The sequence below is a fragment of the Mesoplodon mirus genome, assembly GCF_964341445.2.
Source record: "Mesoplodon mirus genome assembly, chromosome: 12".
Classification (NCBI taxonomy): Eukaryota; Metazoa; Chordata; class Mammalia; order Artiodactyla; family Ziphiidae; genus Mesoplodon; species Mesoplodon mirus.
Window position 1 is genome coordinate 18,960,908 of NC_138988.1, and position 17,932 is coordinate 18,978,839.

At 44.3% G+C, this 17,932-nt stretch overlaps 1 protein-coding gene across 3 annotated transcripts; it reads left to right on the forward strand.

Moving 5' to 3' along the window:
- Nucleotides 1-4,086: 4,086 nt before the first annotated feature.
- Nucleotides 4,087-17,388, forward strand: PROK2 (prokineticin 2; the record flags this gene model as incomplete). 3 transcript variants are annotated; one of them, XM_082638901.1, is made up of 4 exons in its annotated part: nt 4,087-4,182; nt 7,582-7,707; nt 15,459-15,521; nt 16,959-17,388. In XM_082638901.1, 4 exons carry the CDS (start codon nt 4,087-4,089, stop codon nt 17,061-17,063), a joined length of 390 nt encoding a protein of 129 aa, XP_082495027.1. In that variant the 3' UTR covers nt 17,064-17,388. The 3 variants fall into 3 exon arrangements, with proteins under 3 accessions (XP_082495027.1, XP_082495028.1, XP_082495029.1); XM_082638902.1 differs by lacking the exon at nt 15,459-15,521; XM_082638903.1 differs by lacking the exons at nt 7,582-7,707; nt 15,459-15,521.
- Between the last annotated feature and the right edge of the window lie 544 nt (nt 17,389-17,932).

A 17,932-nucleotide genomic window follows, 5' to 3' on the forward strand; every position in this document is an offset into this window, starting at 1 on the left:
TGTTTTGGAGCCTCCAGGAGGCTGGTATGGCTGGAGTGGAAGAGCTGAGGCAGCTGGAGGGATGATAGGATGTGGAGGGCAAGGGTGAGGCCAGGGGGCCAGTAAGGAGGCGATGCTAGTCATCCAGGCTGGAGATGATGATGGCTCCAAACAAGAAGGGTGGCCCTGGGCTTCCCCGGTGGCACAGAGGTTGAGAGTCCGCCTGCCGATTCAGGGGATGCAGGTTCGTGCCCCGGTCCGGGAGGATCCCACGTGCCGCAGAGTGGCTGGGCCCGTGAGCCACGGCCGCTGAGCCTGCGCATCCAGAGCCTGTGCTCCGCAATGGGAGATACCACAACAGTGAGAGGCCCGCGTACCGCAAAAAAAATTTTAAGCGTGAGCAGAAGTGATAGGTGTCAATTCCAGGCAGAGGCATTTGAGAGCTGGTGTGCAACCCTCCAGCTCCATTCACCTGGATTAGTTTCCTGTGGCTGCCATGAGAAATTACCACCACTGGGGGGCTTAAAACAACAAAAACGTAATCTCTCACAGTTTTGGAGGCTAAAAGTCCAAAATCAAGGCGTCAGCAAGGCCATGCTTCTTCTGCTTCTTCGGAAGGCTCTAGGGAAGAAACTTTCCTTGACTCTTCCACGTTCTGGTGGTTGTTGGCAATCCTTGGGGCTCCTTGGCTTGTAGATGCATCACTCCAATCTCTGCCTCCATCTTCACTTAGCCTTCTCTTTGTGTGTCTTTGTGTCCAAGTATCCCTCTTCTTTCTCTTATAAGGACACCAGTCATTGGATTTAGGCCCACCTTAATTCGATAGGACCTTGTCTTAAATTGATTACATCTGCAAAGACCCTACTTCCAAATAGGGTCATATTTACAGGTACTGTGGGGTAAGAACTTGAAAACAGCCTTCGGTGGGGACATAATTTAACCCATTACACCACCCTACACTGGCAATCATGAAGCACATGTTGAGATGGAGGCTTGGTCAGCCTGAGTCCCAGAGTGACTGTAATGAGAGGTTAGTATCTCCTAGTTCACCTCATTTCAGTCACATGTCCCCTGAGTAGAGTGGCAGGCTGAATCAACTGCCCCAGGTAAAGCATGTATCCCTCTAGCTTTTTGATGACTATATTTGATTCATGTAAATTAAATGTGTCCACACTGTATATCTCTTTCTTGTAACCCGTCTCCAGACTATCCTCCATAGGATATATTCTCAGTGATCATCAGTTCCTGAGGGCCTGCCATATGCCTATGTGCCAAGAGGAGTGTGTGCTAAATTAGACACAAGGATCCTTATCCCAATGAGTGCATAATCTCGTCTGGTGAGCAAGATAGAAGAAACTATCAGTGTTGGCTGACATTATCAGAGGACACCAAAGGCAGAGACTTAATAAGAGGCAGTGCTTAACAGGGCTCCCAGTATGTTTTAAGGACTGTGCTAAGCACTTTAAGGTATTATAATCTTTAAACCCCATGGAGGTTGTATACCTTGAGGTTGGTATTTTTTTATCCATTTTACAACTAAGAAAACAGGCTTAAAAAGATTTAAGCAACTTGTCCACTGGTCCCTGAGAATTCCAATCCAGGTCAGTCTGATTCACAAACCTGGGGTCTGTGGACTTTCCTGTAGTGCCCCTTCGATTCAGCTGAGCCTTGATGGTCTGCTAGAACACGGGAGGCTACACTCCGAACTACACAAAGTTTGCTTCTCCTTCTGTAGTTATCCCATGGCTGCATTGATCATGTGGCACAGTTTACAGTAAGGAAGAGAACAGAATAGTTAAACGACTCATCCATTTCTATTTCGGTAATGGCCTTCCTAGCTGATATTTATGAACTAATTAAACTCAACCTTTCATCTTTCTAAGATGGAACTAACTTTCAGACTTCAGTTTTCTAACTTGGCCATGGATGCAAAGATCTGTCATATCAGAGGCCTTCATTTCTCCTCTAAAGCATTAAAACAATTCAAAGAAACAGCAGGATCAAAAGAATCAATATGAAACCAAACCAACCCTATTTGTTAAGTGTTTCCAACCTTGTTTCAAAACAGCCTTATGGGGCTTCCCTGGTGGCGCAGTGGTTAAGAGTCCGCCTGCCGATGCAGGGGACGCGGGTTCGTGCCCCAGTCCGGGAAGATCCCACATGCCGCGGAGTGGCTGGGCCCGTGAGCTATGGCCGCTGAGCCTGCGCGTCCGGAGCCTGTGCTCCGCCAACGGGAGAGGCCACAACAGTGAGAGGCCCGCATACCGAAAAAAAAACCAAAACCAAAAACAAAAAAAACAGCCTTATGAGGATTGTTTTCTAAACAGCAGTGTATGAAGCCATCTACTTTTGAAAACTTATTTTCCTATGAATACGTATCTGGTTTTCTACACTCGGAGAAGCAGGGAATACCCAAGCTGGCGTTCAGTAGTAACAAATATGAAATAGACCATTAAAAAAAAAGTTGTAGGAATGTTAAAATCCATGTTGACTGGTTTTTACGTTTACTCGGCAGCATTCCAATGCTAACGTTGGCATGGAGACTGGAAAAGGAAACTTTCCACCAATCTGTCACTTGCTACTGTTCCACTTATTTTACCGTGGATCCAATTTTAAGAATTTTTTAAAACATAAAAAAAAAGTTTGATGCTTTTTTGCTTTCTCTTTCAAGACATTTCTCAAACATAAAAACACGCATGAAAAAGCTTTTTAAAATCAGTCAAAGATCTAGTTTTCCAAATACTCAGCTGTGTTCATTCGGATAATTGCCTGGTTTTGTTTTGTTTTGTTTTGTTTTTCCACGTTTAGTCTGAATGCTTTGCCATGGGGGAGCCCCACAGTCTGAAAGTGACTTTGTCTCCACTCTCCTCACTGCATTTATTACAGAGGCTGGAAGACGCATCTGCTTTTCAACAGTTGGTGGTCCTTTTGAGACCAGGGAAAGCTGAGGTTTCAGGAAGAAAGTTGGGCTTCCCAAAACTTCGGTGGCCGCAAGTTTGGTATGGTCACACCTAGGTATTCTGGAAATCAATTTCGTTGAGGAAGAACAGTCTGAGATTCTTGGAGCTAGGCTCGAGGTCACAGGTGGAAGGCAAATCTGTCACTGGTCCTCTCGTAGGTGGCCTAGAACCCAGTAGGCACTCAAGTCATGTTGACAGGAATGAACGAATCCCAGTACCGCCGTATCGCATCTTATAAAGACTGAAGGGTGATTATCTTGGGCTAGAAAGTAAAAGAGAGAGCTGCCTACCTAGAGCTTAAGGGGCCTCAGGCTGGCATCCGAAGCCTGGCGATCTCATTCCGCTTTGGCATCATTCTGAACTGCTCTGCCTGAAGCTGGCGCGATGTTAAAGAGAGGAAATGCATGCGAGGAAAATCAGAGAGCAGAGGGTCGGGAACAGATGTGAGCAGAAAGGAACAGCATTTGAAATGAAAGAAAGAAATTGGACTCCCACAGCTGGGAGGACAGACCGCCTCAGTGTCGTCAGGGATGTGGGATAATTTTGCCCTCCCTTTGTTCTCCCCCACCCCCACCCCGTCTTCCACGTTCCCAGGGCGTTTGTTTGATGTCTTTTTCTGTTCGGTTACTGGACCCTAAGGACGGACCCAGGGGCAGTAGGTGACATACAAAAATGAACGAAATGAGCGGCTCTTATCACCTCCCTTGCTCCCCCCGTGTGTCCACAGCGCCTAGCACGTAGTAGGCGCTCCCTAAACATCTGGAGAGCAAATGAGCTGCAAGTTTGCGGCACTGAGCACGTGGAACTGGGGGACCCAGGATAGCAGAGGAGGGTGTCCCCGACCACAAAAGCCATGCCGGCGCGTGCGGAAGGCAGCGGCGGGCGCTGCCTGCGTGGCGCCCGGGGCGGGGGCGCGGGGGCCCGCGGCAGCACGTGCGCGGTGAGGACGCGGGCCGGGCCGGGTGGGCGCGGGAGGTGTGCCCGCGCCGTGGCCCCCGCGCGTGCGGCTGCCCGGGCGGCGGCGTGAGTCACGGCGGGGCTCGGCTTTATAGCCGCCGGCAGGCTCGCGCGAGACGCCCGCCCGCTCCGCGCTCCAACCCGCACGCCCCCAACGGCCCCCCAACCGCCGCCCAGGCCCGAGGGCGCCATGAGTAGCCCGCGCTGCGCCCCGCTGCTGCTCCTGCTACTGCTGCCGCCGCTGCTGCTCAAGCCCCCCGCGGCGGACGCCGCCGTCATCACCGGGGTAAGCGGCCCCCGGTGCACCTGTCCGCCCGGGCCGCGCGCGCCCGAGAGGCACCGGGTGGGGGGCGGGGTGGCGACCGCAACGGGGAGGCGGGGGCCACCGGGAGGGTCATCCCGGGTGGGGACTCCTGCTCCAGTCGCCCTTTGGCGCAGTTGGAAAAGTGCCCTGCTCCCAAAGCCGCGGACGGCCGGGACATCGGGCGCTTCCTGGAGGAAAAAGTGACCACAGTCTCACCTCACCACCTTCTCCCGCTTGCTTCCCCCTCTCTCCTCGTGTTTGGTCTGTTTTTCTCTTAAGCTGAAAGAAGTTTCCTTTCGCGGTTTTCTCAAGGACTTTCCCCAGACGTTCCAGCCTCTATCCTTAAAATTTTAGTGTCCTGAAATGCAGAGGGGCAAGACCAGTACCCCCCAGTCCCGGGAGCCTTAATTCTGTAGTCAAGGAGTTTGCTCCCCGAAGCATCCTCCGCAAAAACCCTTGGAAATAACTTGGTCCGAGCACATATGTGCACTTTGAAAAGCAATGTGGCCGCTGCCTTCTGGGTTCCAGGTTTTTTGGTTTGTTTTTTGTTTTTCCAGCGTCCCGAGGTTCTCCCTGTAAAAGTGTTCCACTTCCAGTTATTGATAAAGCACCTCCAGTACTCTGGCTTAATTATGGAGTAGGTTGCCATGTAGATGTTGAGTTTAGAGAGGTGTCTTCATCATTTGTAGAAGTAGGAACTAGTTCAGTTCTCTTCTGCGTCCACCAACAATTTTCTTTGTGTGGATCCGAAGGGTGAGTTTACAACACAAGATAAAAATGTCTAGTCTACGTCAACAATGCAAAATCGCTACCATTTCCTGATCGTTAAATGCTTAACTCTTCTTTTTTAAGTCTGAAATTATTTTACACCTCCATTAAATTATTTCAAATATCTAAGTGCACACAATAGGGTTTAAATAAAACTTCTGTGTTTGAAATGATGATACACAGATAATGAGATAACATTTAACTTTAAGGGAAATGTCATTGTCTTGAGAAAATTAAGCTCTGTTGTCTCCATGTTAGTTAATAGGCTTATAGCCCATTGAAAGTCCTCATACTAGAACAGTATTTGGTTGCAGCTAATAGATATTTGGGTTACAGCCAAGAGATGCTTAATTATAAGCATTGTGATATTTATTAGAATAGTTTGTAGAGATTTTTACAAATGTATTTGAATAGCTTTGTCAGTCCCTGTGGTTGAAAAAAAGTTTTTACAGGTCTTTCGAATACATGAGAATTGAAACCTGATGGGTTTTTTTCCCCCTCTTCCCCTGCTGGCTCATTTTAAATTTCTCCTAATCCTCTGAGTCCCAGATTCCTTTGTGATATAAGTATCTTTTTGTTCCATTCACAAGACAACAACACTATTTGAATAGATCAGCAGTGGGTTAAATATGAAGGGCATTAGGAAACAGCTGTCTAATTAAAAATATATAAACCTATGCAATTCTTTGTATTTCTGAGAACTGAAGCTTTTTGTGTTACAAAATGAAATTTTATCACATTGAATGTTTATCTATTAAGGTTTAGACTGAGCTTATTATATAATTATGTGTGCTGTTTTTCTTGTTTTAAATCAGTGCTACAAAAAAAAGAATTTAAAAAATTTCTCTAAAACAACATGGCAATAAAGAAATGTAGTTATGTTTCCATGACAGGAACCATCTGGAGTCAAATAAAAAACTCAATAACTTATCTAGATATGTCATCTCTAGGCTGTTAAACGTCCAAGTGATTGAATTTTAAGAGATTTTGGCTGAATTTTGATTGTCTTATTAAAAGAGCTAGTGGGGCTTCAGAATTCCTGCTCTTGAGCATCTGTTGAAATAAAATATTGCCTGAAACCTCCACCTTAAATATTTACTTTTTTGGGGGTAGTATATGTAATTATTTTTAAATTGATTTGTATGGCCACATAAATTTGTTAAAGCAGTGTTGGAAAAGATTGTGTATTGAACGTCTCATTTATGGAATGTAATGGCTACATATGTGAGATTTCTGGCATTCAAATAAAAATTGGAAAAGTAGGAATGTTTATATATTTTCCTATAAATGTTCAAACACCCCAAGATGAAAATTGTAGTTTAAATCCAGATACTTGTTTTAAATAGCTCGAGAAAAAATTCTTATGGAGGAAAGAAAACCAACTCTAAAGCAAGATAGTTGATCACTTTTGACGAAAAAATAGTGAATAAGAGTGTGCCCATATATTTCCATTTTGAGAAGTTATAGCTGTCCCCACAACCAAGAACTCTGAAGAAGTGTTTTAGTTGTTTCCATTAAATCTACATTTAAAATTTGTGTCTAAATTATACACTTTTTAGCTTCTTACGTATATAATACAGGATGCTTTTACCTTATCACTAGCAAAACATTACTGCACACCATTCAAACAAAGCATCCTATTTATGGTTGGTTCTAGGAGAGAAGAATAGTTCTTCAGATCTATTTTCATGCAAATAAGTTTAGACTTCATTATTTACTTCTATTTAGTCAAGTATGGAAATTCTTCCATAGTTAATTCTTTGATTATATGTATTTACAATTTTTTATATCAGGAACAATGGTCTTGAGTAATCACTGTTGATAATTGCATCTGTCGCTTGCATGGATCTTATAGGATAGTTCAGGTAATTTTGTAATGTACACATATGTATATCCTAAGCCAATAATTTCCTTTTTGCAGGTTACTCACCCGGAAAAGAGTAATATAAGGCAAAAAGTCTTGGTCTGTCCATTCTCAACCTGTGAGATTTCTTTCTTTCAAAAGGAAATGGTGAAAATCAAGTCAGTGGTGTAAGAAACATCAAATCTCGTGAACCAAAATGCAAATATTTGAAAGAGAAAATGAGTAGTATTTCAAAAATCTACATCAGTGCCTTTATGGGTCTGGAGCATTTCATGCCAGATTTAGAGACGATTTAAATCTCTTTTTAAAATTGGGCCCAATGTATTCTGCAGTTAATAGTCATAAGATCTTGTGATTCGATTTATGTAGTTCCTAATGGCCATGTATGGTAAAAGAATAATATAGACATGTTCTTCAAATTCAAAGCCGATTCATCCATAAAGCACAAGAAAAAGAGAGCTCATTTTGTTTTTTAAAAATTTTGTGGTTTAAGATTTTCATAATGTGTGGGCCATTATTTAGGCGATTTTTTTTTTTTTTTTTACCCGAGTGGGAAAATCACTTCTGGTCAGATTTTGTTGTAAATATGTTCAAGCAAATGAAGATAACAGTTCTTTTTTTATATGTAAGATTATTAAAATCATAGCGGTTGGATATTAGAAGGGCATTTTTTTACTGCTAATTTTAGATCCCCTTAGCCTGAGTCATTCCTGTTATCTGTATTTATCTGTTTGCTTATTACATTTCAGGCCTGCGACAAGGACCCCCAGTGTGGTGGAGGCATGTGCTGTGCTGTTAGTATCTGGGTTAAGAGCATACGGATTTGCACACCGATGGGCAAAGTGGGAGACAGCTGCCATCCGCTGACTCGTAAAGTTAGTATATATATTTGTGTTCTTGGTGGTTCTCTTACATTGCAGTAACTCAACTCTGAGCAAGGCCTGTGTGACGTGAAACCCAGGGTAACGTGCTAGAAGTTGGGAATCAGAGAAGTTGAAGTGGAAAACCACTTCCTCACTCCTTTCCCTTTCCATTTGAGAGAATTGTATCCTTTACCATGCTTATTCTATTAATCATTTACATATCATGCTTCTCGTGGCATTAGAAACATTTCATGAAAATAATTTCAAACACTTAAATTTGCTTAAAAAATTTTAGGAGATATATATATGTATATACTGTTTATGCTTCTTTGCAGAAATCAGAGTATGCAAGCTCTTGAAAAGACTTTTAACGTCAGACTTACCAAAAAGGCAGAAGTAAATAAGCTTGTGTTTTGGTTTTTGCAGAAAATCATCCATGATGCCGTCACTCTTGTATCTTAACTTGAAAGTCCTATATTTTGACTCTCTCCACAGGATGCCTTGTTCACAACCATGGAGGTTCATGATATTTAACTTGCCAATTTATGATCTAACAGCTCAATATCACGATGCCCTGAACACCACTTTTGAAAAGTTATTGCCAAAAAGTGGCAGGACCAGTGGCAGGACTGGACAGGGCTTTAGAGGTTGTGTCCCCAGGGGTTGCAGACTCTCCTGACTGCAGGGGTCGGGCAGCTGTACGTGACTTCTGGAAGGGGGTGGGTGGCAGGCAGGAGAGAGCAGAGAAGTTTGTGGAGCCTGGAGAATCCTTGCCCTTCAGATTCAAAACGTTTGAAATACAATATGTGTACAGCCAGATCCCCCAGGGATGCCAGGTTGCAGGTGCCTTGCTCTTCTAGTGGTACATCTTCATTTACCCAACAGTTATGTGGGGTGCAGGGGCAGGGATGTGTGCTGAAGGACAAGTCCCAGGCCTGGTGGCTCGTTGGCAGCGAGTTCAGTCCCCTGCAGTGTTCTCTCTACACGTGGTATCCTCTCGTCTTAAAATAGGTTGACCGTTTTCAAAGCAAGCTGGATTCCACCTTCTGCTTTTTTTTTCTTTTTTCCCACACGTGGCTTAGGGTTTAAAACTGTAGTAGCGCCAAACATCTTTCCCAGCCTCCAGAGTTACAGATAACAGCTAATATTTTGACTCTCTTGGAATGAAATAAGGAAGGACGTATATTGGCTTGGGTTTCGCTCTGTGCGCTGTAGTGGGGACCCTGGTTGATTGGACCCATCTGAAGACGGCATTGGGCTCTCCTGTGGTTTCCTTGAGAAACACTTCCTGTTGTGTTTAGACCTTTCCTCCCCGTGAGCCGGTCTTGTCGTTTGTAAGCATGATATGCACCTTTTATTCTTGGCCATTTTGAGACAGGAAATGTTTTAAACCGTTAGTTGTCTGGCTCCGTGCCAGACTCCACCCCGCCTCCCCACCCCGGGTGGGGAGGGGTGGTGAAGCCCCAGCCGCCTTTGACCTTGATCTCAGTTTTTATCATCAGCCTTATCCAACGAGAGTCATCTTTTGTCCATTGGAGTCGCTGTCGCTGAAAAGTTGACTCTTAACTCACCCTCCTTTAAGACTTACGTTGTCGGGCTTCCCTGGTGGCGCAGTGGTTGAGAGTCCACCTGCCGATGCAGGGGACGCGGGTTCGTGCCCCGGTCCGGGAAGATCCCACATGCCACGGAGCGGCTGGGCCCGTGAGCCATGGCCGCTGAGCCTGCACGTCCGGAGCCTGTGCTCCACAACGGGAGAGGCCACAACAGTGAGAGGCCTGCGTACCGCAAAAAATTAAAAAACAAACAAAAAGACTTACGTTGTCTTCGTACAGTGTTAGTATAACCTCACGTGCCCCAGGTAGTAGAATCTCGGGGCCAGTTTACTAAAGCGAGTGAAGAGTGACACATTCTGGGGTGCCGCTCGTTGGATGCAGTGGTGTACCAGACACTGGATACTAAGTGTTGTGGATGTGTTTCTCACGTAATACTCACAGGAAGCCTGTGAAGAAAGATTTACTTTTGTCCTATTTTCCGTGCAACAACATTCGGCCTCAGAGGAGCTCAGTAAGTGGCTGAGGTCCCAAGGTGATAGGTCAGAGGGCAGGCTGTGGATTTCACTTCTGTCTGATGCTCCATTGTCTGTGTGGTCTTAACCACTATATTCTTCTACATCCGTGAAAGCTGTCGTCGTGTTTAATTTGAACATGTTTTTCAGTGCAGTTAACCCAAACTGGTTTGTGTGGGGAAGATGCTCACTGAGATGAGGGACAATGGTCCAGAGTTGGCACCTGTCTCATCCTGTAGTTCCGATGAGTTTTCCAAATCTGAGATATTTTGACAAGAGAACCAGATTCTGCCTCCCCGGGTTCCTCTAGTTTCTAGTTGAGGTTTAGTGCAAGGTCAGTTCTGAAAGGAAACAAAGTCATTCTCCTGCCGTAAACCCAGGTACATCTCTGTGCTGTGTTTTTATCACACTTAATAACGAAGTCTATAATAACAGAGTAGTGTTTTCCTAATAGAATTAAGTGATAAAAAAACTGAAGTACTGAAAAAATAAGATTTTTTTTTTTTTTTTTTTGGCGTTACGCGGGCCTCTCACTGCTGTGGCCTCTCCCGTTGCGGAGCACAGGCTCTGGACGCGCAGGCTCAGCGGCCATGGCTCACGGGCCCAGCCGCTCCGCGGCATGTGGGATCTTCCCGGACCGGGGCACGAACCCATGTTCCCTGCATTGGCAGGCGGACTCTCAACCACTGCGCCACCAGGGAAGCCCTGAAAAAATAAGATTTTAATGTCAGATCTGAACTTACCCCCTTTTCAGATGCCCACTTGAAATGTGTTTCTAGACCTCAATGTTACAGCTTTTCATATTGGTTATTTTTCTGTCTTGAAAACACATTTTCATAGGTCATTTCAATGACCGAATTCTAGTCCCAGAGTTGTTACTTGTCTTGGGCGAAATTTATCCCGGTGAAAATGTAGTTCTTCCAGAGTATCTTTCAATTATATTCTGTTCAAAACAACTCAAGAACAAACATTTTTTAATAAACGTATCCTGGTGAAACTCCACTCTGAAGTTTTAGAGCTCATTAGTAGATGGTAAAAACGTAGATAGAAAATTCTTTTTAATGCGATGTGTTTATTATTTTTACCTCCCTGTTTTCTTTTTGTTTGGTTAAAAAAGAAAGTAGATTAACTCTGACTGTGGTCCCGGGTATTGGTACTTTAAAAACGCGGGCTGTGAATAGGTGAGGGCTACACCTGCTCAAATTTTAAACTTTCCATTCTGGTTTGGTCTTGACATTAGCCACAGATGTTTGTTTATTTTGATAAAGTGAACAGTATTTGTTGAATGAAACTGAGACCTGTAAGTAGAAACTGGTAGCCCCTGAGTTTATTTTACTGTTTTGTTTCAGATGTATCAATTAACTTTTAGAGTTTACAGTCACTGCTAGGCTATGATTTTGTAATTGTAAAGTTTTTAACTTCACATTTGATAATTAAAAAATAGAATAAAATATGTCTACTTAAAAAGAATAGGATGCATGTTTTCTAAACACATTTTTAGGCAAATAATAGTTTTAACGTGTATTGATTTTTAACAATTAGTTTTTTAACGATTAAGAATGCATTACTAAATCATATGTCTACTGGGAATACTTTGTTGTTTAAGAAACATTCTTTTCTATTAATACCCACACTTCTAGAGTTTATAAAGATTAGCCATGTCCATCCCATTCTGATTACTCATTGGCTTTGGAAGTTTAGAATTATGTGACTAGTACTTTTATTCTTATTGCTTATTATTTTATCAAAAAATTTTAAATTTAAACAACTATGTTTCCTTCAAAAAATTAATCTGGTTTTTAAATTTCATTCCATTTTTTATGTTAACATTTTTAGCCCTCATTTTGGTTTTCTGTTTTTATTTTTGAGCTGCACTTTAAAACTTGAGTAATACATTTTCCTTTCCTGAAGCAAAATATTTCTGATTAAAACCTGGGTCTTGTTCATGTAAAAAAAAAAAAAAAAAAAAAGGAAGAATTAAAAAGTTATTCGCTGTTTCTATTTCAGAACCAACTTATGGTGAAACATTACAGACATTTCTGAATAGAGAATAAAATTTTGTTAAATACTGACTAAAATATAACTAATATAAGTGCAAAATTTAGCGAAAGATGGGTGGAAGAATACAAAGTATGCTCATTTGCTGTCACAGATGCCAAGAGCCACTGTCTGCATTTGCTCTCTCAGGACAGCTTCATGGCCATGATCACAGGTTCACATTGGCAGAGAGACTCACAAGACATGAATATGCTTTAGGTTAATACGGGGTTTCTCAACCTGGGCTCTTTTGACATTTTACACTGGATGACGCTTTGTTGTAGGAGCCGCCCTGTGCATTGTAGGATGTTTCTTAGCAGCACCTCTGGCCTCCACCCCCTAGATGACAGTCGCACCCCGTCCCAGCTGTGCCCACCAAAAGTGCCGCCAGACCTTGCCACACGTTCCCTGGGCGGGGAGGACGGGGGTGTTGGAGGCGGCTGGAATCGCCCCGGTTGAGCATGCCTGTCTAATACTTCATTTACGTAGCCTTACAGGACACAGCGTAGGAGGTACAGCATCTTCGCCTCCTTGGGAACTCATCAGCTCCCCGAGCACACAGCTTCTTTTGCCCTCTCGTCCACACAAGTGCTGTGGCTGCCGTGCATGATTGCCAGGGTGTGCGCGCGTGTGTGCGCGCGTATGTGTGTGTGTGTTGGGGGGGTCCCCTTGACTCATAGAAACTACCACTCATTTCTTGCAAATCTTTTATGATCCCCCTAGTTCCAGAGGCTCAAGGCTCCCCCAACTCAAGTGCAGTTTCACCCAACCAGTGAGGCTGACCCACCATCGCCTGCTTTTCTTTACTTTCTCTGGGGACACACTGCAGTGGGAGGCCCAGGTCCGTGTCAGGTCGGCCTCCATCAACCCGGGCCCCAGGTTAACCCTCTACTCACAGGATGGGAGCAGATAAAGTACTGCATGGTTTAGGGTTATGTGAATATACTCCAAAAAAATTAGAAGAAACAATTTAGAACTTTACCAAATTAAGATACGGTGGCACTCTTCATAGCTATTAAAACCAGAAGCTGTGGGACTTGTCATTTTTATTTTATGCACTGTTACACCATTTGAATTTTTTTGAGCTATGTACTTCTATTGAAAAAGTTGTAACAAGCCTGGTTTTATTAAGATTAAAATTATAATAGGGCCAGTGCTTTTTATGTCACGTGACTAGGCTTTTCTGCACGTATCCCATTATGTTTCCTTCTTTAACACAATTGGCTCTGTTTTGAGAGACAGCACGAATAGTATTTCTGTTTCATATCAGGACTGTTTTCTCTTTAAAAGTGCTGCGAATGTATTGGGAATCATGCCTTCTCAAGAGTGCTGAAGGTTCTGCGTCGGTAACTTCTAGAATTTGCTGGTTGGAAACCTAGACTGTTAGAGACATTGGCTTGAGTGTATACTTGATTCTAAAGTAAACCATCACGTTGGTACTGAGTGATGAGCTCCTTGGCTCTGTTTGTACATCTGAAGATGCATCTTCCATGAACACTTTCTCATGCATGTGTGACTGTCAGACACCTATTAGGTTTGTCATACAGTGAACGTAGAGCTAGCAGTGAACGGACCAGTCAAGAAACGGGCAAGTTATCTATGGGGTGTATCATGTCAGAAGTCGTGGTCTGTGTGGTTAAGAGCTCATAGATGGAGGAGAAAACTGCTACAGGCTGGTCTAGTGAAGAAAGGCTCAGAGGAAGGAGGGAGAAACACAGACTGGATCTTGAAAAAGCATAAAAATAAGAAAAGGGCATTCAGGTATAAAGGGACCTGCAGGAGAATCTAATCATTATGTTAAGTTCAGTTGGAGCAGATCTAGGTTGACGCTTCCACAATCTTGGTGCTCTCAGTAAGAAAAAGAATAACACAAAGATATTTTTGAAGGTTTCACAAAAGCACACGACCTAGTGAGCACATTGCCAGGGCCCCTCCTAGACCCTGGAGGAGGGACCCTATGTAAGCGAGAGCCTTTGGCTTCCGAGTTTGGTGGCATTGATCAATGCCAGGCAGGGGGGCTCGGGGCGAAGGGGGAGCTCCAGGACCTGAGAAGGTCACCCCTTTACCTTCAGGGAGGTCACAGCCTGTGGTGGGCGCAGGAGATAGGACCCATTCGAGAAAATATTTGTTAAATGCCTATATGCCAAGCAGAGTGCTGTGTCCTCAGAGACAAGAGTCCCTTTCTTCCCAGAGCCTGGAGTCTGGGCCTGGTGGGATTTGGAAGAAGATGGAACTGGGTTTGACCGTGACACTTTCCTTTTCTATCTGGGTGACCTCAATCAGGTGCGTTAGTTCACCTCAAGAGTCCACTTGGGGGCTTCCCTGGTGGAGCAGTGGTTGAGAGTCCGCCTGCCGATGCAGGGGACATGGGTTCGTGCCCCGGTCCGGGAAGATCCCACATGCCGTGGAGCGGCTGGGCCCGTGAGCCATGGCTGCTGAGCCTGCGTGTCCGGAGCCTGTGCTCCGCAACGGGAGAGGCCACAACAGTGAGAGGCCCGCATACTGAAAAAAAAAAAAAAAAAAAAAAAAGAGGAGGCCACTTGGCTTGTGTCAAAACAAGGCAGAAATCTGGCTCCCACTTTGGTGTGACATTCATACATGATGCCTTGATGTGGCCCGGCCCGTGGCAGGCCGCCAGCGTTATTTCTTTTTTCTGCTGCTTTTGCTGAGGACGACCCACGTGACAGGCCAAAGAGTGACCATGGTGTCAAGATGCACAGAGCACCACACTGAAACCAAGAGGGCACTTCTTAGTACCTGAAACTACCTTACTGGGTATCTGTCATTAAAATTTAAGTTCCATGGAGGGCAGAGGCCTTTCCTGTTTGGTTCGTCACTGTATCTGCAGCACCTCAAATAGGGTCTGATGTGTTGGTGACACTCAGTAAATGCCTGTTGAATGAATGAATAAAAGACACATGCTCGGTGTTCTCCATGTATACAGTTGGACACCCTTATTACAGTTAGAGCTCACTTGTTCCAGGCTCCTTGGATATCGCTGTCTGTGTTCATTTTTCTCAACCTCAGCACCGCTGACATTTTTTGGACCTTTTTTTAGACCAGATAATTCTTTGCTGTGGATACTGTCCCCTGAGTTGTGGGATGTTTAGCAACATCCTTGGCCTGTACCCACTGGGTGCCGGTCTGCCCCCTCCCCTCATTTGTGACACACAAAAATGTCTCTGGACGTTACCAGATGTCCCCTGGGGGGCTGGGGGCAGAGTCGCCCCAAATTGAGAACCACTGGTTCGTGTAGTAGTTTGGGGCTCGGTGCAAGGAATCTCTCAGACCTCAGGGTCAGGAAAGCATCCTGGAGGTCATAGGTATAGCGTCTCATACCGTCCACTTGTAATTGTCCAGGCCACTCCTGCTGCCTCCACCTCCTCTGACATAGTCTCGGTGGCAACAAATGAGCCAGCTATCCGTGGGCCTTCCGGCACACACAGTGACAGAACCATTCTAGCACGCGTCTGCATGGAGCCGATGGCCAAGGTGCCCCCGAGTAGACGCTGTTATTAGAGCCTTGAAAATAACGCCCTTGCAAAAGGACAACGGAAGCGGAATGGCTCTGCCTGTTCACCTCATACCTCCCCTGCCATCCTACTGCTTCCCTTTCTTCCCTGTGTATTTATGATCTCAACCATCTCCCTGGCCCTTCCAGAACCATTTTGGAAATGGAAGGCAGGAAAGAAGAAAGAGGAAGAGAAGAAAAAGGAAAAAGGAGGTAAGGAGAACATGAGCATGGGAGCACCCAAAGATAATGCCCAGAGTAATTAGCCTTGACCGTTGTTGGACACCCATAGAACTGGGTCCCTCCAATCAGTTCAACCTAAAAATAAGGTTAGAATGGTTCTGCCACTGTCTGCAGACAGCCTTTTGTTTGATGTGTAAAGAAATGATTTAGAGGGCATCTGGAAGTTGCATCTCAGATTTTCTCCTAAGGACAGATCACTGGTGTGGGGCGGCCTCTTTTGGTGGAAAGAATAGGAAATACGCTAGAATGATACCGAAGGTAGAAGGATCCCAGAGGTATGAGTCTGTAAGACTCTCTCATGTTACCCTGGATTGGGTAATTTGCCATCCCATTTCTTTGAATATCCATTGCCTCCAGGCCTGGGGTTAAACTTTCTCCCTATCACTTGCAAAGCACACAGGTTCTCAAGAGGGCACCACCCCTACAGGGGGAAGAATGGGGTTTTTGCTCTTTGCCTCTAGAAAGCATACGTGTTTTGAGGGTCCTCCACTTGCCGAGGCACAGAGAACCACCACACCAGTTGCTGGTTGACCCTCCTCAACCCAGCTTCACCCAAGACATGAGCAGGGCTCTTAGAAATAGCAATTGAACGGCTCTTGGAATGAAGCTGACCTTTCACTGCTGGTTCTCCCTAAGCCCAGGTTTGCTTTATTGCATTTCTGCAAATCGAGCTTGCCTCCTTCCCTAATTGTCCTCTTATTATCCCCTTGCCCCACCCAGAATTTTGACTTCGTCTCACATCTTTTTTTTGGCGGGAGGAGGTATGGTTTCTGGGGGGTTTTTTATAGATTTTTTTTTTTTTTGGCCGCGCTGTGCGGCTTGCGGGATCTCAGTTCCCTGAGCAGGGATTGAACCCAGGCCACAGCAGTGAAAGCACCAAATCCTAACCACTAGACCACCAGGGAACTCCCTCACATATTTGCACAAATGTATGAATTTATATATTTCTCATTATCAGTGAATTTTTATTTGCTCACTGTATACATGTGGTTGTGCCCATAACGTTATGTTCTTGTCAAGGAGCTTCAGTCACAGGACGCTCTAAAAAGAATTAAAATGAGAACAAGTAGAAGGCAGTATAGCTTACTGGTTGAAAGCTTGATCCCTCAGGTCCCCCTGCCAGCCAAGCTTCAAGTTCTGGATATGTGATCTTGGGCAAGCTCCTAATCTCTCTGTGCCTCAGTCTCTTGTCTGTAAAATGGGTAAATTAAAGTATTTGCCATCTTCACAGAGTGGTCGTAAGGATGGAAAAGGGATAATACATTAAAAAAGTGCTGAGCTAGTTTGATGAATAGTTAATACTCAATAAACACTAGCTATTATTATTCAAAGATTTCTCAACAAAGTTTTTTTTTTTTTTTTTTTTTAACATTTCCTGCTCTGACTCAGTTTTCTTTTTTATTTTAGGTTCCATTTTTTGGACGGAGAATGCATCACACGTGTCCATGCCTGCCTGGCTTAGCCTGTTCACGGACTTCGTTTAACCGATATACTTGTTTAGCCCGAAAGTAACCACTTTAGAGGAGAAACTTTAAATGTGAACAGCCACACGATGTCCGTAAAGTCTGTTTACCTGTGATTGTGCCAAACAAATAATATGCCAGAAAGAAATGCTACTGCTTCCTCAACTTTCCAAGTAACGTTTTCCTCTTTGATTTTTAAGTGATGTGTTACTTTTCTTTTTTTTTTTAATCGAAAGCGGATTTATGTTTTGAATAGAAATGTAAAGTGCAAGGCATTATGGAACCAGTTCTCATTTTCCTGTTTGTGTTTTGGTTTGGCTTTTTTTTTAATGCCAATAACTTGTCCATTTTCACAGAAGTGCGGAGAATAGGAATTTGATATTTTGGTACAGAAACTTTCTTTTTCTTAAAACACCCCTGCCCCACTGCGTGCGCACACACGCACGCGCACACACGCACGCGCGCGCGCACACACACACACACATCTTGGTCTCTTTCCCTCACTCCTCAGTGAGTTTTAAGACTCTCATTTTATTGTTTGGCATTTCCCTCTGGCCCTCTAGCAGTTTAAAGTGGGGATCCACATCCTTGAGCTTGCTGGAAGAATCACTGATGAGAATCAAGCTTTTTGCCTGATACTTAAATAGTGAAAAAGAATGTGTAGTTGAACTAGACCCCCCAAACTTCTCTTATGTGGAGTGGAGGCAGGGGTGCTTCTGAACTTTAACTGAACCTGCTTATGCAAGTGGGTTTCAGGTCTGCGGTTTGACTAGTATGAGGACAGAAAGAATGGGAAGTCAAATTAATTTAGTCCAGATTTCTAGATTTGGGATTTTTTTTAAAGACTTTTCCAGTACAATATTACATTTATTTCTTTTCCTTTTTTTTTTTTTTTTCGGTACGCGGGCCTCTCACTGT